General features: G+C 30.1%; 1 protein-coding gene across 4 annotated transcripts; it reads left to right on the top strand.

The window, feature by feature from the left end:
• Nucleotides 1–8,004: 8,004 nt before the first annotated feature.
• LOC125854420 (1-aminocyclopropane-1-carboxylate oxidase homolog 1-like) lies at nt 8,005–15,212 on the top strand. 4 transcript variants are annotated; one of them, XM_049533962.1, is made up of 4 exons: nt 8,043–8,349; nt 11,556–11,830; nt 13,876–14,197; nt 14,739–15,212. In XM_049533962.1, exons 1-4 carry the CDS (start codon nt 8,104–8,106, stop codon nt 15,000–15,002), a joined length of 1,107 nt encoding a protein of 368 aa, XP_049389919.1. In that variant the 5' UTR covers nt 8,043–8,103; the 3' UTR covers nt 15,003–15,212. The 4 variants fall into 4 exon arrangements, with proteins under 4 accessions (XP_049389921.1, XP_049389920.1, XP_049389919.1 ...); XM_049533964.1 differs by lacking the exons at nt 11,556–11,830; nt 13,876–14,197; nt 14,739–15,212 and adding exons at nt 8,865–9,186; nt 9,517–9,965 and having other exon boundaries at nt 8,005–8,624; XM_049533963.1 differs by lacking the exon at nt 11,556–11,830 and having other exon boundaries at nt 8,041–8,624.
• Nucleotides 15,213–15,416: the final 204 nt, after the last annotated feature.

Consider the following 15,416-nt stretch of genomic DNA (forward strand, 5'->3'; position numbering starts at 1 on the left):
CAAGACATAAGTTATGTCTGATAAGATGTAAATTCAGTTTCAGAACATTATGTTTTAGAATTTTCTCTAAATTTATGTCTTGCAAATTTGATATTACACACCTTATGTCGAACAAGACATCACAATTAGATATAGTTAAGAGTACTTTGACTCATAAATTTTTATTAAATAAAAATTAAGGGCAAAAAAAAATTAAAGATCACCCCAAAATAGAAATCGGTCATGCAAAAACATGATATAAGTACATATTACAAAGGAAAACGACTGATCCAACTATAGACAAATCCAAGCATAAACATAATATTACCACATAGCGCGGTCTAAAATGTTGCCTTTGGCCAATCATATCATGGTGGATAACTTTTTGATGATGTCAGTGATGGCGGTGATGGTTTTGGTGGTGGCTCAATAGGCTTCCACGAACGAGTTCGTCTCAAATTAGGATTTGGTGGTGATGGTGTTGGTACACTTCCTCCACCCTTACTCCTATCCAAATATTTTAGCCCTCCGGCTACGTCCACCTTGTCTTGAGAATTAAACAATTCATCGTAGGAAAATCATGGTAGGGACCTTGGTTCTACACTATGGATGACTAATTCATGGATGAACAAAAATATTAATAGACATGAAATTATATGTGCCTTCATATTTGTGAGAATTATTGTAAAATTAAAGGAATGTTCCTTTGCTCACTTTTTTGTCATTTTAATTAGTTTATTACAACTTGTGAATATATAGTGGACTCTAATATTATTTTTTCATTTTCCAGAGGATTATTTAATTCATAATGGAAATGTCAAAATAACGCGTTAACAAATTTCTTTGCTTCTTTACTTGTTATAGTCATGGTAGATTTCACACTAAAATTTTGGAAAAACTTGACAATCAAGAGAGGGATGGAGGGACATAAATGTTGAAGAGTCACGTTTTGAACGTTCGATGAAAAAGGGATGGATGGTTTTGTCTTGGACAATTTCTTCCTTTCAAGTTGAGTTAAATTCGAGATTTACTTTTTTAACAAGAACTAATTATCGATGAACTATCTAGAGTGTGTTTGTATGGAGGAAATTTCTTTTAAAAAATGATTTCCAATTTTCACTTTTGTTTTAAAGATAAAATAAGTTCTTTAAAATTCAGGAAAACGACTTTATTAGTCAAAATAAAAAAATAATTTTAATAAATGACATTCTGCATTAATTGTCTTGTTCCCACGCCCCCACCCAACCCACCCCGTCCTGACCCCAAAACCAACCCCAACCCTCCCGCTCATAGTGTTTCCCTATAATGTTTAAATGTTTTTGGGATAAAATTCTATACATATTTTTCAATTTGTACCAAGTTTTATGGGAGTATTTCAAAGTCATGGAATATATTAATTAATTTAATTTTCGAAAAACAAAACATAACAATTATGTTGGAGAAAAAGAAATATCATGGTTTTAAGGGACCTAGCTACCTCTTGAATATTGACAAAGACCTCAATTTCAACAAAAGAATGGCAAAGACGTTATAGCCAAACAATCAATGTACAAAATCGTATGTAAAAATACCTTTGAAAATATTGATCATCTCAATTAATATTACAAATTATATATCTCACTCCCATTGTAGGAAAATTGGCTTGCTTCCACATAAAGGCTACTAGATGATTTGTCCACCATGACTAATAATTCATCATAGATGAACAAAGATATTAGTTGACATAAAATAATTAGATGTATCTTCATCCTTCCAAATATTATGAACTACTAAAGGAATAGAATGTCCCTTTGCTACAACTTGTGAATATATATAATTAGTCTATCATACTTTTGTTCATTTAATGGAAAATTAGTCAAAATACGCGTTAACAAAATTCTTTGATTTTGACCTTATTACTTGTTAGTATTGTAAGACACTCTTGTTTGTCATAGTTTATTTCACACCTTAATAGATTGGACAAAATTTTCAATAGAGTGATATAACTATCAAGATAGGAAGGGTCCGGGTGTTTGGTACGATAAAAAATATTTATTTTTTAAAAATTTGTTTTATGATGTTTAGTAAGTAGCAAAAGAAATATTTTCTTTAGGAATATTTATACGTAATCTAGAAAAAATAAATATGAAAGTGGGTTGAGGAGTGGAATGGCGGATCAGGAATGGGACGATGGTGTGGTTTGAAGGGGGTAGGAGGAGACAATGAGCATAAAATGTTGTTTATGCGACTTTTTATTATTTATTTATTTTATTAAATAATTATTTTTTAATTTTTTAAAGAAATTTATTTTCCTAAAAGTAAAAACCAATCAAATATAAAATAAAAAATAGAAATGGCACATGCTAGAGAGACATAAGTTAATTTTAAAATTTTGACTTTGATATCGTATAAATAGTATCATCAGACACTAGTTTAATTTGTCACTGTGACTTCCTAAATAATCAAGTGTTAATTTATTCACCACTAAGGAGTAAGGACTATTCTAAATATAATTATGTTCTATATCAAGAGACCAAAGTATAACATACATTTTTATAAACTGATAAAAAATAGAATTTATCGATAACTAAAAATTGAAAGTTTTATTACAAACGCATCCTCCAAAAATCAAAATACAAGCACTCATACAAAAAGAAACAAAACAAAACCAATTAATAGCTACTAAAAAAACACAATAATTGAACCTACAAGCTTCAAATCCTGATTTCACCTCTCTGAATCATGGGACTATTAACAGCATAGTGACGACAATCATGGTGGACTATGGGTAGCATCTTGTTGAAGCTACCTTAGTTACTGAAATCACAATTAAATAATTATACACATGTTCAATATACTATCTAATACAAATACAATATCTTAACAAAACTATTGAGTTCATTTGAATCTGTACCTAATATTGTATCTCCGACCCTGGTGGTGGATGTTGATCAAGAGGAGGAGGGGGACTCCAATGAATTTCCACATTAGGTTTTGGTGGTGATGGTGTTGGTATGATTCTTCTCTTTAAACCTCTTAGTTCTCTAGCCACCATGTGTTGATGAGATTTAAACAATTCATTGTAGGAAGAATATTGAAGGGACCTTGCTTCACCACAAAGGCTACTAGAAAATTCATGGATGAACAAAAATATCAATAGACATGAAACTATAATATTTGGCCTCATAATTCTTTCAAAAAAATTGTAGTGTGAAACTAATGAGTTTTCTGAAAATTATAAGTGAGAATTATGTATTGGTGTTTGGTGAAAAGAATTATGGATCACTTATTGCATTTTCTTTTCTCTTTAGCCTTTTTANCACAAAGGCTACTAGAAAATTCATGGATGAACAAAAATATCAATAGACATGAAACTATAATATTTGGCCTCATAATTCTTTCAAAAAAATTGTAGTGTGAAACTAATGAGTTTTCTGAAAATTATAAGTGAGAATTATGTATTGGTGTTTGGTGAAAAGAATTATGGATCACTAATTGCATTTTCTTTTCACTTTAGCCTTTTTATTATTTAATTACAACTTGTAAATATAATTGTCTATATTTTTGTTTGTTTTCATGTGGATATTTCAAGATAGTCAATATATTCCGCGTTATTACTTCTTGATATTAAAGGAATATTTAAATTAGTCCAACAAAGTTTTATTGTATTTGACTTCTCTTTTTTTACTTATATGAGTGTGTTTGGTACTCCTATTAATTTGATATATAAACATAAAATATTGTCTTTAACAGTATCAATATATATTTTTGATGTATATTCAGTATATAACAAATAAAAAAAATTGCGATAATTATTTAACAACAGTAATAAATATGAATATTTTATATAAATGTCAACAAGAACGTTAGCGACTTCAGATATGATGACATAATTTAATTGTTGTTGCTAAATATTTTTACGACAATCAATATTATCGCTAAAAAGAAATATTATTGCCACTAAATATCTCTTTTGTTGTAATTAATGACTATACAAATAGAGTGAGGCGATATTGGAATTGGAGATGACGCCAGGTTATATAAACATATATAGAAATGACTGATTCATCTGAATTCATAACTCTCTACTAGAAATAGAAATATATATCTAAAAAAAAATATTACAATTTACATTTGTCGAGTCTTACCAGAGTTGTTTAATTTTCGTTGCATACGTAGTAAACTGAAATTTTTGGCCACATAATGGATAGTCAAATTCTAATAAAGTTTTCAACCTTTGCGGCATATAAAAAGAAAAATACAATTTGGAGTATAGTACATTTTTCAAAGGAAATTTTAATTAAAGTAGAGAAATTCTAGGTCAAAAGTAGACTTTGGAACATTGAACATATTCATCATTAATTTTATTTTTATTTAATAATAATTTTCAAAAATATTTATTAGATAAAGTTTGGGGCTAATATTAACAACTTCTTCTTTTTTATAGTTTTTTTTTTTAATTTAATTTTCTTTTCTTTTTTTTTTCTTCCTTTTTCCTTTTTTTTTTACCCTCCCTAGGAGCTCCCACCCATTTTGCTCTCTTGGTGACTTGAACTCGCAACTTTCGGATTGGAAGTGAAGGGTGCTTACCATCCGAACAACTCCCTCCCGTCTCTTCTTTTTTATAGTTAAAGTTAATATAATATCTCTTTTTTATAATATTTTTAAATCTAGCGAGTTTGACTTACAAGAGCAGAAAAAATTGTTTTTATTAACACTGCTATTAATTTCCACCTCACCTAACTTCCAACTATAAAGCTCATGACATATCTTCTAAGCTAATTTGTCAACATTATTCTCATAGTTTATCTTCTCGTGTTTGAAGGTGAAATTAAGATTTGAAGTTTATGAATTTTATATTTATTATGAAATTTAAATTTTATTTTGGTTAACTATTGTTGAAAAGTATGTGATTATCTCATTTCAAAGCAAGTTTATATCAGAGTAGGTAGAAGTTCTGAAACCAAATTTCACGGATACTTATTATCAAAAAGAATTTTTCCTTGTTTAGCTCATGAAAAAAAAATCAAACATGTATCTGGAACGTATTGAGAATATAATTAAGTAAATAAAAGTGCTCTTGCTTACATCCTCAAGTATATAGATCTAGGTCTTGCGATCAAATCTCATTGCCCCGATACTCATTATCAAAACGAATTTCAAATGTTTGACCCATGAAAAAAAAATCAAGTCGGCACTTGATGGCCTATATTAAGAATATAATTAAGTAGAGAGAGGTTTTGAAAATACCCTTGAACTTGACGCAAATTATTAGTTTCGTCCCCGAACTATTGACAGTCTTAAAAACACTCCTCTACTCAACTAACTAAATTTAGATACACTGTCGATCTGCCACTTGACATAGCAAGTGGTCACAAACTCTCGTAGGAGCATGAGACTCTTAATAAATAAAAAAATAGAGAGAAGTGTTGAAAACACCCTTAAACTTGTCGAGAATTTGAGGATGTATTTCACTCATGTTGCAAGATTGAGGGTTTATTTAAGTTTAATTAGTCGAGTAAAAGAGTGTTTATAAGGCTGTCAATAGTTCGAAAATGAAACTAGTAATTTACGCCGAATTTAAGGATATTTTCAATGCTTCTTCTCTTAAGTAAATAAAAACATGATCTCTCTAATAGTTTATTCTAATATAAATAATATATCTAAACAAAAGTTATTGAATTCCTACGTATCCTTACCTAATATTATAGCTCCACCTCTTCTAGTAGGTCACTATGAAAATAGCTCTCCACTTTATTTTGCTTCTTTTGATTCAAGATTTTTCTTCCTCATGGAAATTGTGCAACATAAACAAGAAACCCTTGGGTCCTGCAGTTGTGTTTGGCCGTCCACCACCTTACCGGCCACCACCGTCTCCGAAACGTAATCCGCCAATACGTACTTATAAGCCACCACCATCACCGCTGCCTCCACCACCACCACCGTTGTGTTCACTCGTAACGCCACCGGCACCTTATCCCTAGCTAGGTCATCTTTACTATGATTACTTAATCGTGTATGTATATGATCATACACTAGNCCTACGTATCCTTACCTAATATTATAGCTCCACCTCTTCTAGTAGTCACTATGAAAATAGCTCTCCACTTTATTTTGCTTCTTTTGATTCAAGATTTTTCTTCCTCATGGAAATTGTGCAACATAAACAAGAAGCCCTTGGGTCCTGCAGTTGTGTTTGGCCGTCGACCACCTTACCGGCCACCACCGTCTCCGAAGCCTAATCCACCAATACGTCCTTATAAGCCACCACCATCACCGCTGCCTCCACCACCACCACCACTATATTCGCTCGTAACGCCACCGGCACCTTATCCCTAGCTAGGTCATCTTTAATATGATTACTTAATCGTGTATATATGATCATACACTAGTTATTGTTTTGCTATTTAAATTTGAATAAACTAATGTGTATGTCGATCTGTTTATGAGATAAGATCAAAAATAAAGATTTCAGGGCTTTGTTATATTATGATGAGAATTATTTGTATTTTTTCTCAATTTGTATTATTGTGTATCGATTGTACGTCTCAAAATGTTATATACTATTTGTTGCTGATATTTATTTTTTAAAATCATATAGCTGAAATGGAGGTGTACGTTATCGATGTTATATATATGATAGAACTTAGAAGCATACTTATCAAAGTGAAAGATAAGTTATATTGAACAATTATAAGATGAATTATATATATGGTGGTTAATTGTTAGGTTACAATGTAAAGATACGAATGCTAAAATAGATATCCTTTCATACAAAATTAGATAACTAAGATTAAAATGATTACATTCTCAGGAAGCTATAAGTAGCACACATTGAATCTAAAATATGAGTGATCGTCATTTGAATATTCTGAACATGTCTTGTGTCGACCTACAAACTGATTCATAACTATGAAAATTGTAAGTGAACGATCAAGGTGTTAAAAAGGAGATAGAATAAAGCTATAATCACGTAAAAGAAAATTGTCTCGAAAGACCTATAAATAATTGTTATCAATGCAAGACTTAAATATAACGATAAAAAAAATAAAAAAAAAATAAAAAATCCACATAGGTGCATGTGATATCTACTCATTATTAATTGGTGTACTTCTAATAATTATTACAAGGATTTCGTAATAGGTGTCTCATTTGAGTAATTGAGTCAATGTCACTAAAATAATTATTAGTGACATATTTGTCCCTTTTGTAGTCTATTATCTTCTACTCCTATTTTACGTCTACAAAAAAGTCAAAATTAAAGCTTAACCACTAGATTCAACATCTCTCTTTTTAACAAAAATGGGTGACTATGATCGAGCAAAAGAGCTCAAGGCCTTCGATGACACAAAAGCCGGCGAAAAAGGACTAGTCGATTTGGAAACAGATCATATTCCCGATATCTTTGTTATACCAATACTTAAAATAGAAATGAGTTCAATGCTAAGAATTTTAATTTACGTTCAAATATAGTCAAACATTCAAATCCCGATTATATATGTCGAGGATATAAATGGAGACAATTTTCGAGTAGGAGAATTGTTGAAGAGGTAGGTGAAGTAGGTAAGAAAAAGATATAGGAACTCCTAGAAAGTGATAAAAAGAAATTGAAAAAAAAAACTATTATTTTAATATAACCTTAGGTCTAATTAAACAATCTCACATTTAATTATCCTTTTTCCAACTAATCAAACGACCCCTTAATTAAATACTCCCCCTTTCATTTCATCCAAAACCCTTTTCTTTTAACTCCGTCCAATAAAAATGTCACCTTATTATAATTAGAAGAAAAAAAAAACTTTAAAAATTCTCTTTTTTTACTTTGAAATGATTTACAATCTCACAAATATGTAAGAATTGTTTCAAATCATAAATTTCAAAGATCTTTTTTTTTTAATATTATGTCAAATCAAACGTTGCCACATCAATGAAACCTTAGAAATTTTTGCTTGGCCAACAAGTCCAAAGAGCTCAAATAATTTTAAAATATGCTACATGTGTCTCATTCGAATCAACGTGTAAAAAGAAAATTTGACACATGCTTGTCCTTTTTGTCTTCCCTTATCTTATACTCCTATTTTTAGATCTACATCTACAAAATAATTAAAAGCTTAATATATTCACTAACTTTTTGGAAGAAAAAAAATGGTAGACAATAATCGAGCAAAAGAGCTCAAGGCCTTCGATGATACAAAGGCCGGTGTAAAAGGACTAGTCGATTCAGGGATAGTTCATATTCCCAAGATCTTTGTTACACCGGCCTTAACAGAAAATGAGTTCAGTGCTAAGAATCTTGATTCAGACTCAAACATAGTCAACGTTCAAATCCCAGTTATAGATCTAAAGGGTATAAATGAAGACGATTTTCGACGTAGGAGAATTGTTGAAGAGGTAGGTGAGGCATGTAAGACTTGGGGATTTTTTCAAGTTGTGAATCATGGTGTACCTCAACATGTTATGGATGAGATGATTGGTGGAATTAGAAGTTTTCATGAGCAACCAAATGATATAAAGAGGGAGTTTTACTCAATGGATCCTATGAAGAAGGTGATGTTTAATAGTAATTTTGATCTTTATCAAGCTAAGGTTGCAAATTGGAGGGATACTCTAGCTTGTCTCATGGCTCCTAATCCTCCTACTAATGATGAATTACCACAAGCATGCAGGTAATTTTCTACTAATTATACCTTCTTTGATATTTATCGTAATATCAATAGTCAACGTGAGATATTTTGTGCATTGACTGTATTTTCTGGGGTGAAACTTCCGCAAAAATGTTTATTTTTTGGAACTTCTAAGGAAATTCGTAGTTACTATTCTTTGGATACATATTGGATAAACGTAAACCCCTCTTGTGCAATAGCTCGCAACCCATACATTTCTCACTTTTTTTGTCCTTTTGTTAGGGAAGAATTACTTCAATATTCTCAACATGTTAGAAAGTTGGGTCATACAATATTTGAGTTACTAGCAGAGGCACTTGGGCTTAAGCCCAATCACTTATTGGACATGGACTGTGCAAAAGGCCAATTCATAATTAGTCATTACTATCCACCTTGTCCTGAGCCCAATAAGACTCTTGGAATCACTAAACATACTGACCCAGATTTCTTCACAATTCTCCTACAAGATCAAATTGGTGGCCTTCAAATTAATCACCAAAATCAATGGATTGATATTCATCCTGTGACTGGAGCTCTAGTTATCAACCTTGGTGACCTTTTGCAGGCAAGTATATCTAGTCGGACAGATTTACTGTTTACTTTTTTAAGTTGGTATACATAGATATACATACATATTATACATGAATTATACATTCACTGACTTTTTTACAGGTAGTATATCTAAAACAAATTACATATAGATCACTAGTGACATGGACTGATTCTAGAGTGTTGGTAGTGAGCTCGATTTGACGTATTATTTCTAGCACACGCTATAAGTATATATGCGATAAATCGTGAATAATAGTATATACTATAAGGATATCTCTTCTATGGCTTAATGGTATAAGAAAACTATATTGAACGATATATATAACTTAAACTCATTTTGCAGCTTCTATCGAATGACAAGTTCAAAAGTGCAGAGCATAGAGTATTGGCAAAACATATTGGGCCAAGGATTTCAATTGCATGTTTTTTCACAACTCAACTTTTGCCATTTGATACACTTTATGGCCCAATAAAGGAATTGTTGTCTGATGAAAATAGTGCTTTGTACAAAGAAACAACAATAAAAGATTATGTGTTATATTACAACTCCAAAGGACTTGGTGCTCTTCCTTCACTTCTTCATTTAAAGCTCTAGGATGGAAAAGTGGATATTATTTTCACTTGCAAGGCTACCATGTCTAATTCGAGTTTTTAGGGTTCGTTTGGACATGATTTGTAATAGAATACGATTTGAGATATGACGAGCTTTAATTAAGTTATCTTGTAAGTTTTTAAGATATCGTATTTAATAAAAAATTATGTCCTTGAAGGACTAGACTGCATGATTTAGTACTCCATGATTTGAAATGAATGTTGAAATTGCTAAATTGGATAAGTCTTGAACTTTGCTAAAATATTTATGATTCTTATATGACTCCTTAACTACTTGTGAACCGCAGCACCAGGCTCACAGAAATCTCATATGTTTACGGGCGAATTACATTATATTCTGAAAGTTTCTTCAATTACACAAATTCTGAATTTTTCATCGCTATATGATGAATACATTCATTGATTGTCCGATACAATGCAAATGATACATTACTTAATGGGAGGGATGTATTCGAGAGGGAATATGGATGTATCAGAGAGGGGACTTTTGTAAAAAAAAATGATAGAGAATTTTAGAGATTATGATATCTTAAGTTATGTATTTATGTAATTTTTCCATATTGAAATGTTTCTTATAAAATGTTGATTATAAAATTCAAGACATGTTTTCAATGATTATATTGTAACTCTTTTCTTTTGATTTTACACGAGACAAATTGAGATAAACTTTTATTTTGAATGGATAAAAGGGAATTGTTCAGATGATATACACCTCTCATTTTTAATCTTAAGATTATGAATTCGAGTCATCAAAAAGTGAAATCCCGAGTAAAAAAATATTTAAATAAAGCTTATATTTTAATATATAATAAATTAAATAAAGTTTTGATCTAATCAAACAATTCACATTTAATCTCAAAATTAGTATTCTTTGTCCCACTAATCAAAAGACCCCTTAATTAAATACTACTCTTTACCGGATTACAAAGTAGATGCTTCATTTTTAAGTCAATATGACTAAATAAATTAGTCATATATTTGTCTTTTATGTCATCCCTTATATTATACTCCAATTTTAAATTAACAAAAATAAAGTTAGAGATATGGTTACGTGAGAGTAAACTAAAAATATAATTACATGAATATAATATTCTTTGTCTCAAAAATTGTTATATTTTGTTTTTTCGAAGGGTCAAACAAAAATAAATTTTGATCGATATTTTAAAATATATTTTTTCAGTAAATTGACATGAAAAAAAAATTATAACAAAAAGTATTTTTTGTTTAAATTTGAATATATAAATTCTAATATCAAATATTAAATTAATTTTATTTCAAAAAGTATTAATTTTCGAAAAGCAAAATACGACAACTAATTTGATTCGAGATACAATAATTTTATGAGAATTACAATATGAGGAATCGAACCTTTACAAACAACTAAAATTGAATCAATTACGTGTGTATAAATAAGACACATGCTTTGTCCATTTTGTCATCCCTTATCTCCTAATAGATCTACAAAATAATCAAAAGCTTAACATATTCTAAAACTCTCTTCTTACCAAAAAATAAAAATAAAAAATGGCAAACTATGATCGAGCAAAAGATCTCAAGGCCTTCGATGACACAAAGGCCGGTGTAAAAGGACTAGTCGATTCAGGGATAGTTCATATTCCCGAGATCTTTGTTACACCAGCCTTAACAGAAAATGAGTTCAATGCTAAGAATCTTGATTCAGACTCAAACATAGTCAACGTTCAAATCCCAGTTATAGATCTAAAGGGTATGAATGGAGACGATTTTCGACGTAGAAGAATTGTTGAAGAGGTTGGTGAGGCATGTAAGACTTGGGGATTTTTTCAAGTTGTGAACCATAGTGTGCCACAACATGTTATGGATGAGATGATTAGTGGAGTTAAAAGTTTTAATGAGCAATCAAGTGAGAAAAAGATGGAGTTTTATTCAAGGGATAATTTGAAGAAAGTGAAATTTAATAGTAATTTTGATCTTTATTCATCTAAAGCTGCAAATTGGAGGGATAGTTTAACTTGTGTTATGGCTCCTAATCCTCCTACTCAAGATGAATTACCAGAAGCATGCAGGTAATTTTCAGCTAAAACCCTCTTTGATGATATGATGTTGGTTGTTCTAAAAGAGGAATATAATTTTACTTCTCCGTCTCAATTTACGTGATATTGTTTGATTTTCAAAATTTAAACCATGTGAGCTTTAATTGATATATTATGATGGCGGAAAGAAGCTAGCAAATAAAAGAGTCTTTCCCTCCTTGATTATGGGTTTTCACATTGATATGAGCAAACTTATAATTTTTATATATATATTATTATTATTTTTTCAAAAATATTTATTTAATTTTGAAGATTGAATAAATTACTTCTCGATAATCAAAAAATGTACTCAAATTCAAATGGGAAGAGTCTAAACTCTAAGCTGTGCCACTTAGGTTTCCTTTTTTAATTAATTAATTAGTGGAGAAAGACAAAGTGGTTCTTTTTTTCTCCTTTTGTGGCCTACCTCTTAGTAAAATGATTAAATAAATAATTGGTCTCATCACGATAAAAAGGAGCTATCTACTTTATTAATGGTTATATATATATATACTAGATACGACCCCTTGTCAACACGTGCCTAATATATATAATTGGAAAAACTATATAAATAAGTCATAAAATTCAAAATAATTACCAAACGTTCATACCCAAATCCAAAGTAATTTCTGAAATACTCATTCTCGCAAAAATAATTATAGCTCATATCCCCAGTCATTAAGACTGATAACTTTCGATAACTGATACTAAATTAGTATCATATAATGTATTGGTATCATTAAGGCTGATAATTTCGCTTAACTGATACTAAATTAGTATATATATAATGTATTGGTATCATTAAGGTTTCTTGTTCAGAAATTACTCATTAGTCAATGATACTATAAGAGTATATGTATATTGTTATGACATCATTAAGATTTCTTGTTCAGAAATTACTCATTAGTCAATGATACTATATGATTATATATATACTCTTATAATATCATTGACTAATGAGTAATTTCTGAACAAGAAACCTTAATGATATCAATACATGCAATATATATATTGATCTAGTATCAATTGAGCGAAATTATCAGCCTTAATGATATCAATACAGTATATAATATTGGTTTAGTATCAGTTAAGCAAAATCATCGGTCTTAATGATACAAATACAATATATGATACTGATTTAGTATCAGTTAAGTGAAACTAGTTGGGGGTATATAGTGTAATTATTTAGTGGGGGTATGAATGTAAAGAGGTATATGTTTGTAAGTATTTTACTTTTATGGGGTATTTGCTTAGTTTCTCCTTATTTTTTTTTATCCTAATTAATGTGATACAGATGGAACTTGAGAAGTTATTTAAATTTTAATATGCTTTTTAAAAATATTTTAAGTTATTAATTATTATGATTTATAATTATTATTATTTATATAACTTTGAAATAATATATATTATTTCGTTGTCCCAATTTATGCGGTACGACTAGAATTTCAAAAACTAATCATTTATATGTATTTTAAATATTTCAAGTTGTTAATTATTGTAATTTGTAGTATCTTTTACTTTTTATGTCCCAATTTATGTGACATTGATATATTTTAGAGAGTCGACCAAATTTTTTATGCCTTTTGAAATTCTTAAGTCATTAATTATTTTAAATTTTATTAGTTTATTAAATTTTACATGAAAATAATATATTTTTTCTTCAAACGCAACAACAAAGAAAGCCCAAAATAAGTGAGTATAATATTACAAAACATTACATCTGATAGAACGTGTAGGTCCGAGTAAGTCTTAACATCACCAATATGCCTTTTTAGGCATTGAAAAAAGGGCTCAAATTTCAATATATTTACTAATGCAAATTACCCCAGACATGTTGACGAACAACTGCTTCCTAGACTCTTCTATATATATATATATATATATATATATATATATATATATATATATAAAGAAAGGTGAGGTGAGGTTGGAAATTTAAGTTTCTTTTAAGTTCGTTTTAAAAGAATGTCTTTTATCTTTTTTCGTAACAATTCTTTAATTCTAACTATTTATTGTTTTTTTTTTTGTTCTTTTGTTAGGGAGGAACTACTTCAATATTCTGAGCATGTAAGAAAGTTGGGCCATACAATATTTGAGTTACTAGCAGAGGCACTTGGGCTTAAGCCCAATCACTTATTGGACATGGACTGTGCAAAAGGCCAATTCATTATTAGTCATTACTATCCACCTTGTCCTGAGCCCAATAAGACTCTTGGAATCACTAAACATACTGACCCAGATTTCTTCACAATTCTCCTACAAGATCAAATTGGTGGCCTTCAAATTAATCACCAAAATCAATGGATTGATATACATCCTGTTACTGGAGCCCTAGTTATCAATCTTGGTGACCTTTTGCAGGCAAGTATATCTAGTCGGTCAGATTTACTGTTTACGTTTTAAAGATATACATACATATTATACATGAATTATACATTCACTGACTATTTTAAATGATTGGATGGACGATTGTTTAAGTTAATTCTTCTAAAATTAGATTTACATGTGTCTAGTCACTAGTGATTTTGATCAGAGGTGAATCTAAAGTGTAAGGATAGGTTATATTGGACACATTGTTTTTAGTGTATTAATATATGCATAGATATACATACATAATATACATGAACTATACATTCACTAACTTTTTTAAATGACTAGTTGGACGATTATTTAAGTTAATTCTTCTAAAATTAGATTACATGTTTCTAGTCACTAGTGACTTCGATCAAAGGGGAATCTAAAGTGTTAGGATAGGTTATACTTGACACATCGTTTTCAGTATATTAATCTATATGTGAAAGATCATGAGAAAGACTTACCGGAAGATATCTCTTGCGTGACCTGATGGTGTAAGAAAATTATATTGAACGATGTATATATATAACTTAAACTCATTTTGCAGCTTCTATCAAATGACAAGTTCAAAAGTGCTGAGCATAGAGTATTGTCAAAACAAATTGGGCCAAGGATTTCAATTGCATGTTTTTTCACAACTCAATTTCAGCCATTTGATACACTTTATGGCCCAATAAAAGAATTGTTGTCTGATGAAAATCATGCTTTGTACAAAGAAACAACAGTGAGAGATTATGTATCTTATTACAACTCTAGAGGACTTGGGGCTCACCCTTCCCTTCTTCATTTAAGGCTCAATCCGTCCATTTGACACGTCTAATATATGCTCGAAATATTGGACATGTATCTGCTCCTTCATGATTTGGTTTTCGACTCGTGGAATTATCATGTTTGTAGATTGTGTTTCAATCTCCATTTCAAATGAGTGTAAACAAAGAAGTGAAGAAGGATTTATTTAGTCAAATCTTATTTGAGACTGATGCGTAGTTATTTTTAATTTAAGTAATTGCAATGATTGGAAGGGGTTACTTTTGACAAGAATGACACATGAATCGAAAATTTTATTTCTTTTGAACCCTAAGAATACGATGTGATTGTTATGAGAAATGTGTTTGAGTGTTAGTAATATGAAGCAACACCATTAGGTCATTTGCAAAGGCGAGCCAAAATTTGAAGTTTATGATTCTTGATTCTAGCCTCTCTGATCATTTGGTCAATGAGGTAA

The sequence above is a fragment of the Solanum stenotomum genome, chromosome 2, assembly GCF_019186545.1.
Source record: "Solanum stenotomum isolate F172 chromosome 2, ASM1918654v1, whole genome shotgun sequence".
In the NCBI taxonomy this organism is placed as follows: domain Eukaryota; kingdom Viridiplantae; phylum Streptophyta; class Magnoliopsida; order Solanales; family Solanaceae; genus Solanum; species Solanum stenotomum.

What these genes read in the sequence shown, in the direction of transcription:
- LOC125854420 (XM_049533963.1), top strand. Translation starts at nt 8,104, where the DNA reads ATGGTAGACAATAATCGAGCAAAAGAGCTCAAGGCCTTCGATGATACA. An exon ending in GAATTACCACAAGCATGCAG is followed by an intron (nt 8,625 to 13,875) that starts GTAATTTTCTAC and finishes TTCTTTTGTTAG; the next exon opens with GGAGGAACTACTTCAATATT. An exon ending in ATCTTGGTGACCTTTTGCAG is followed by an intron (nt 14,198 to 14,738) that starts GCAAGTATATCT and finishes CTCATTTTGCAG; the next exon opens with CTTCTATCAAATGACAAGTT.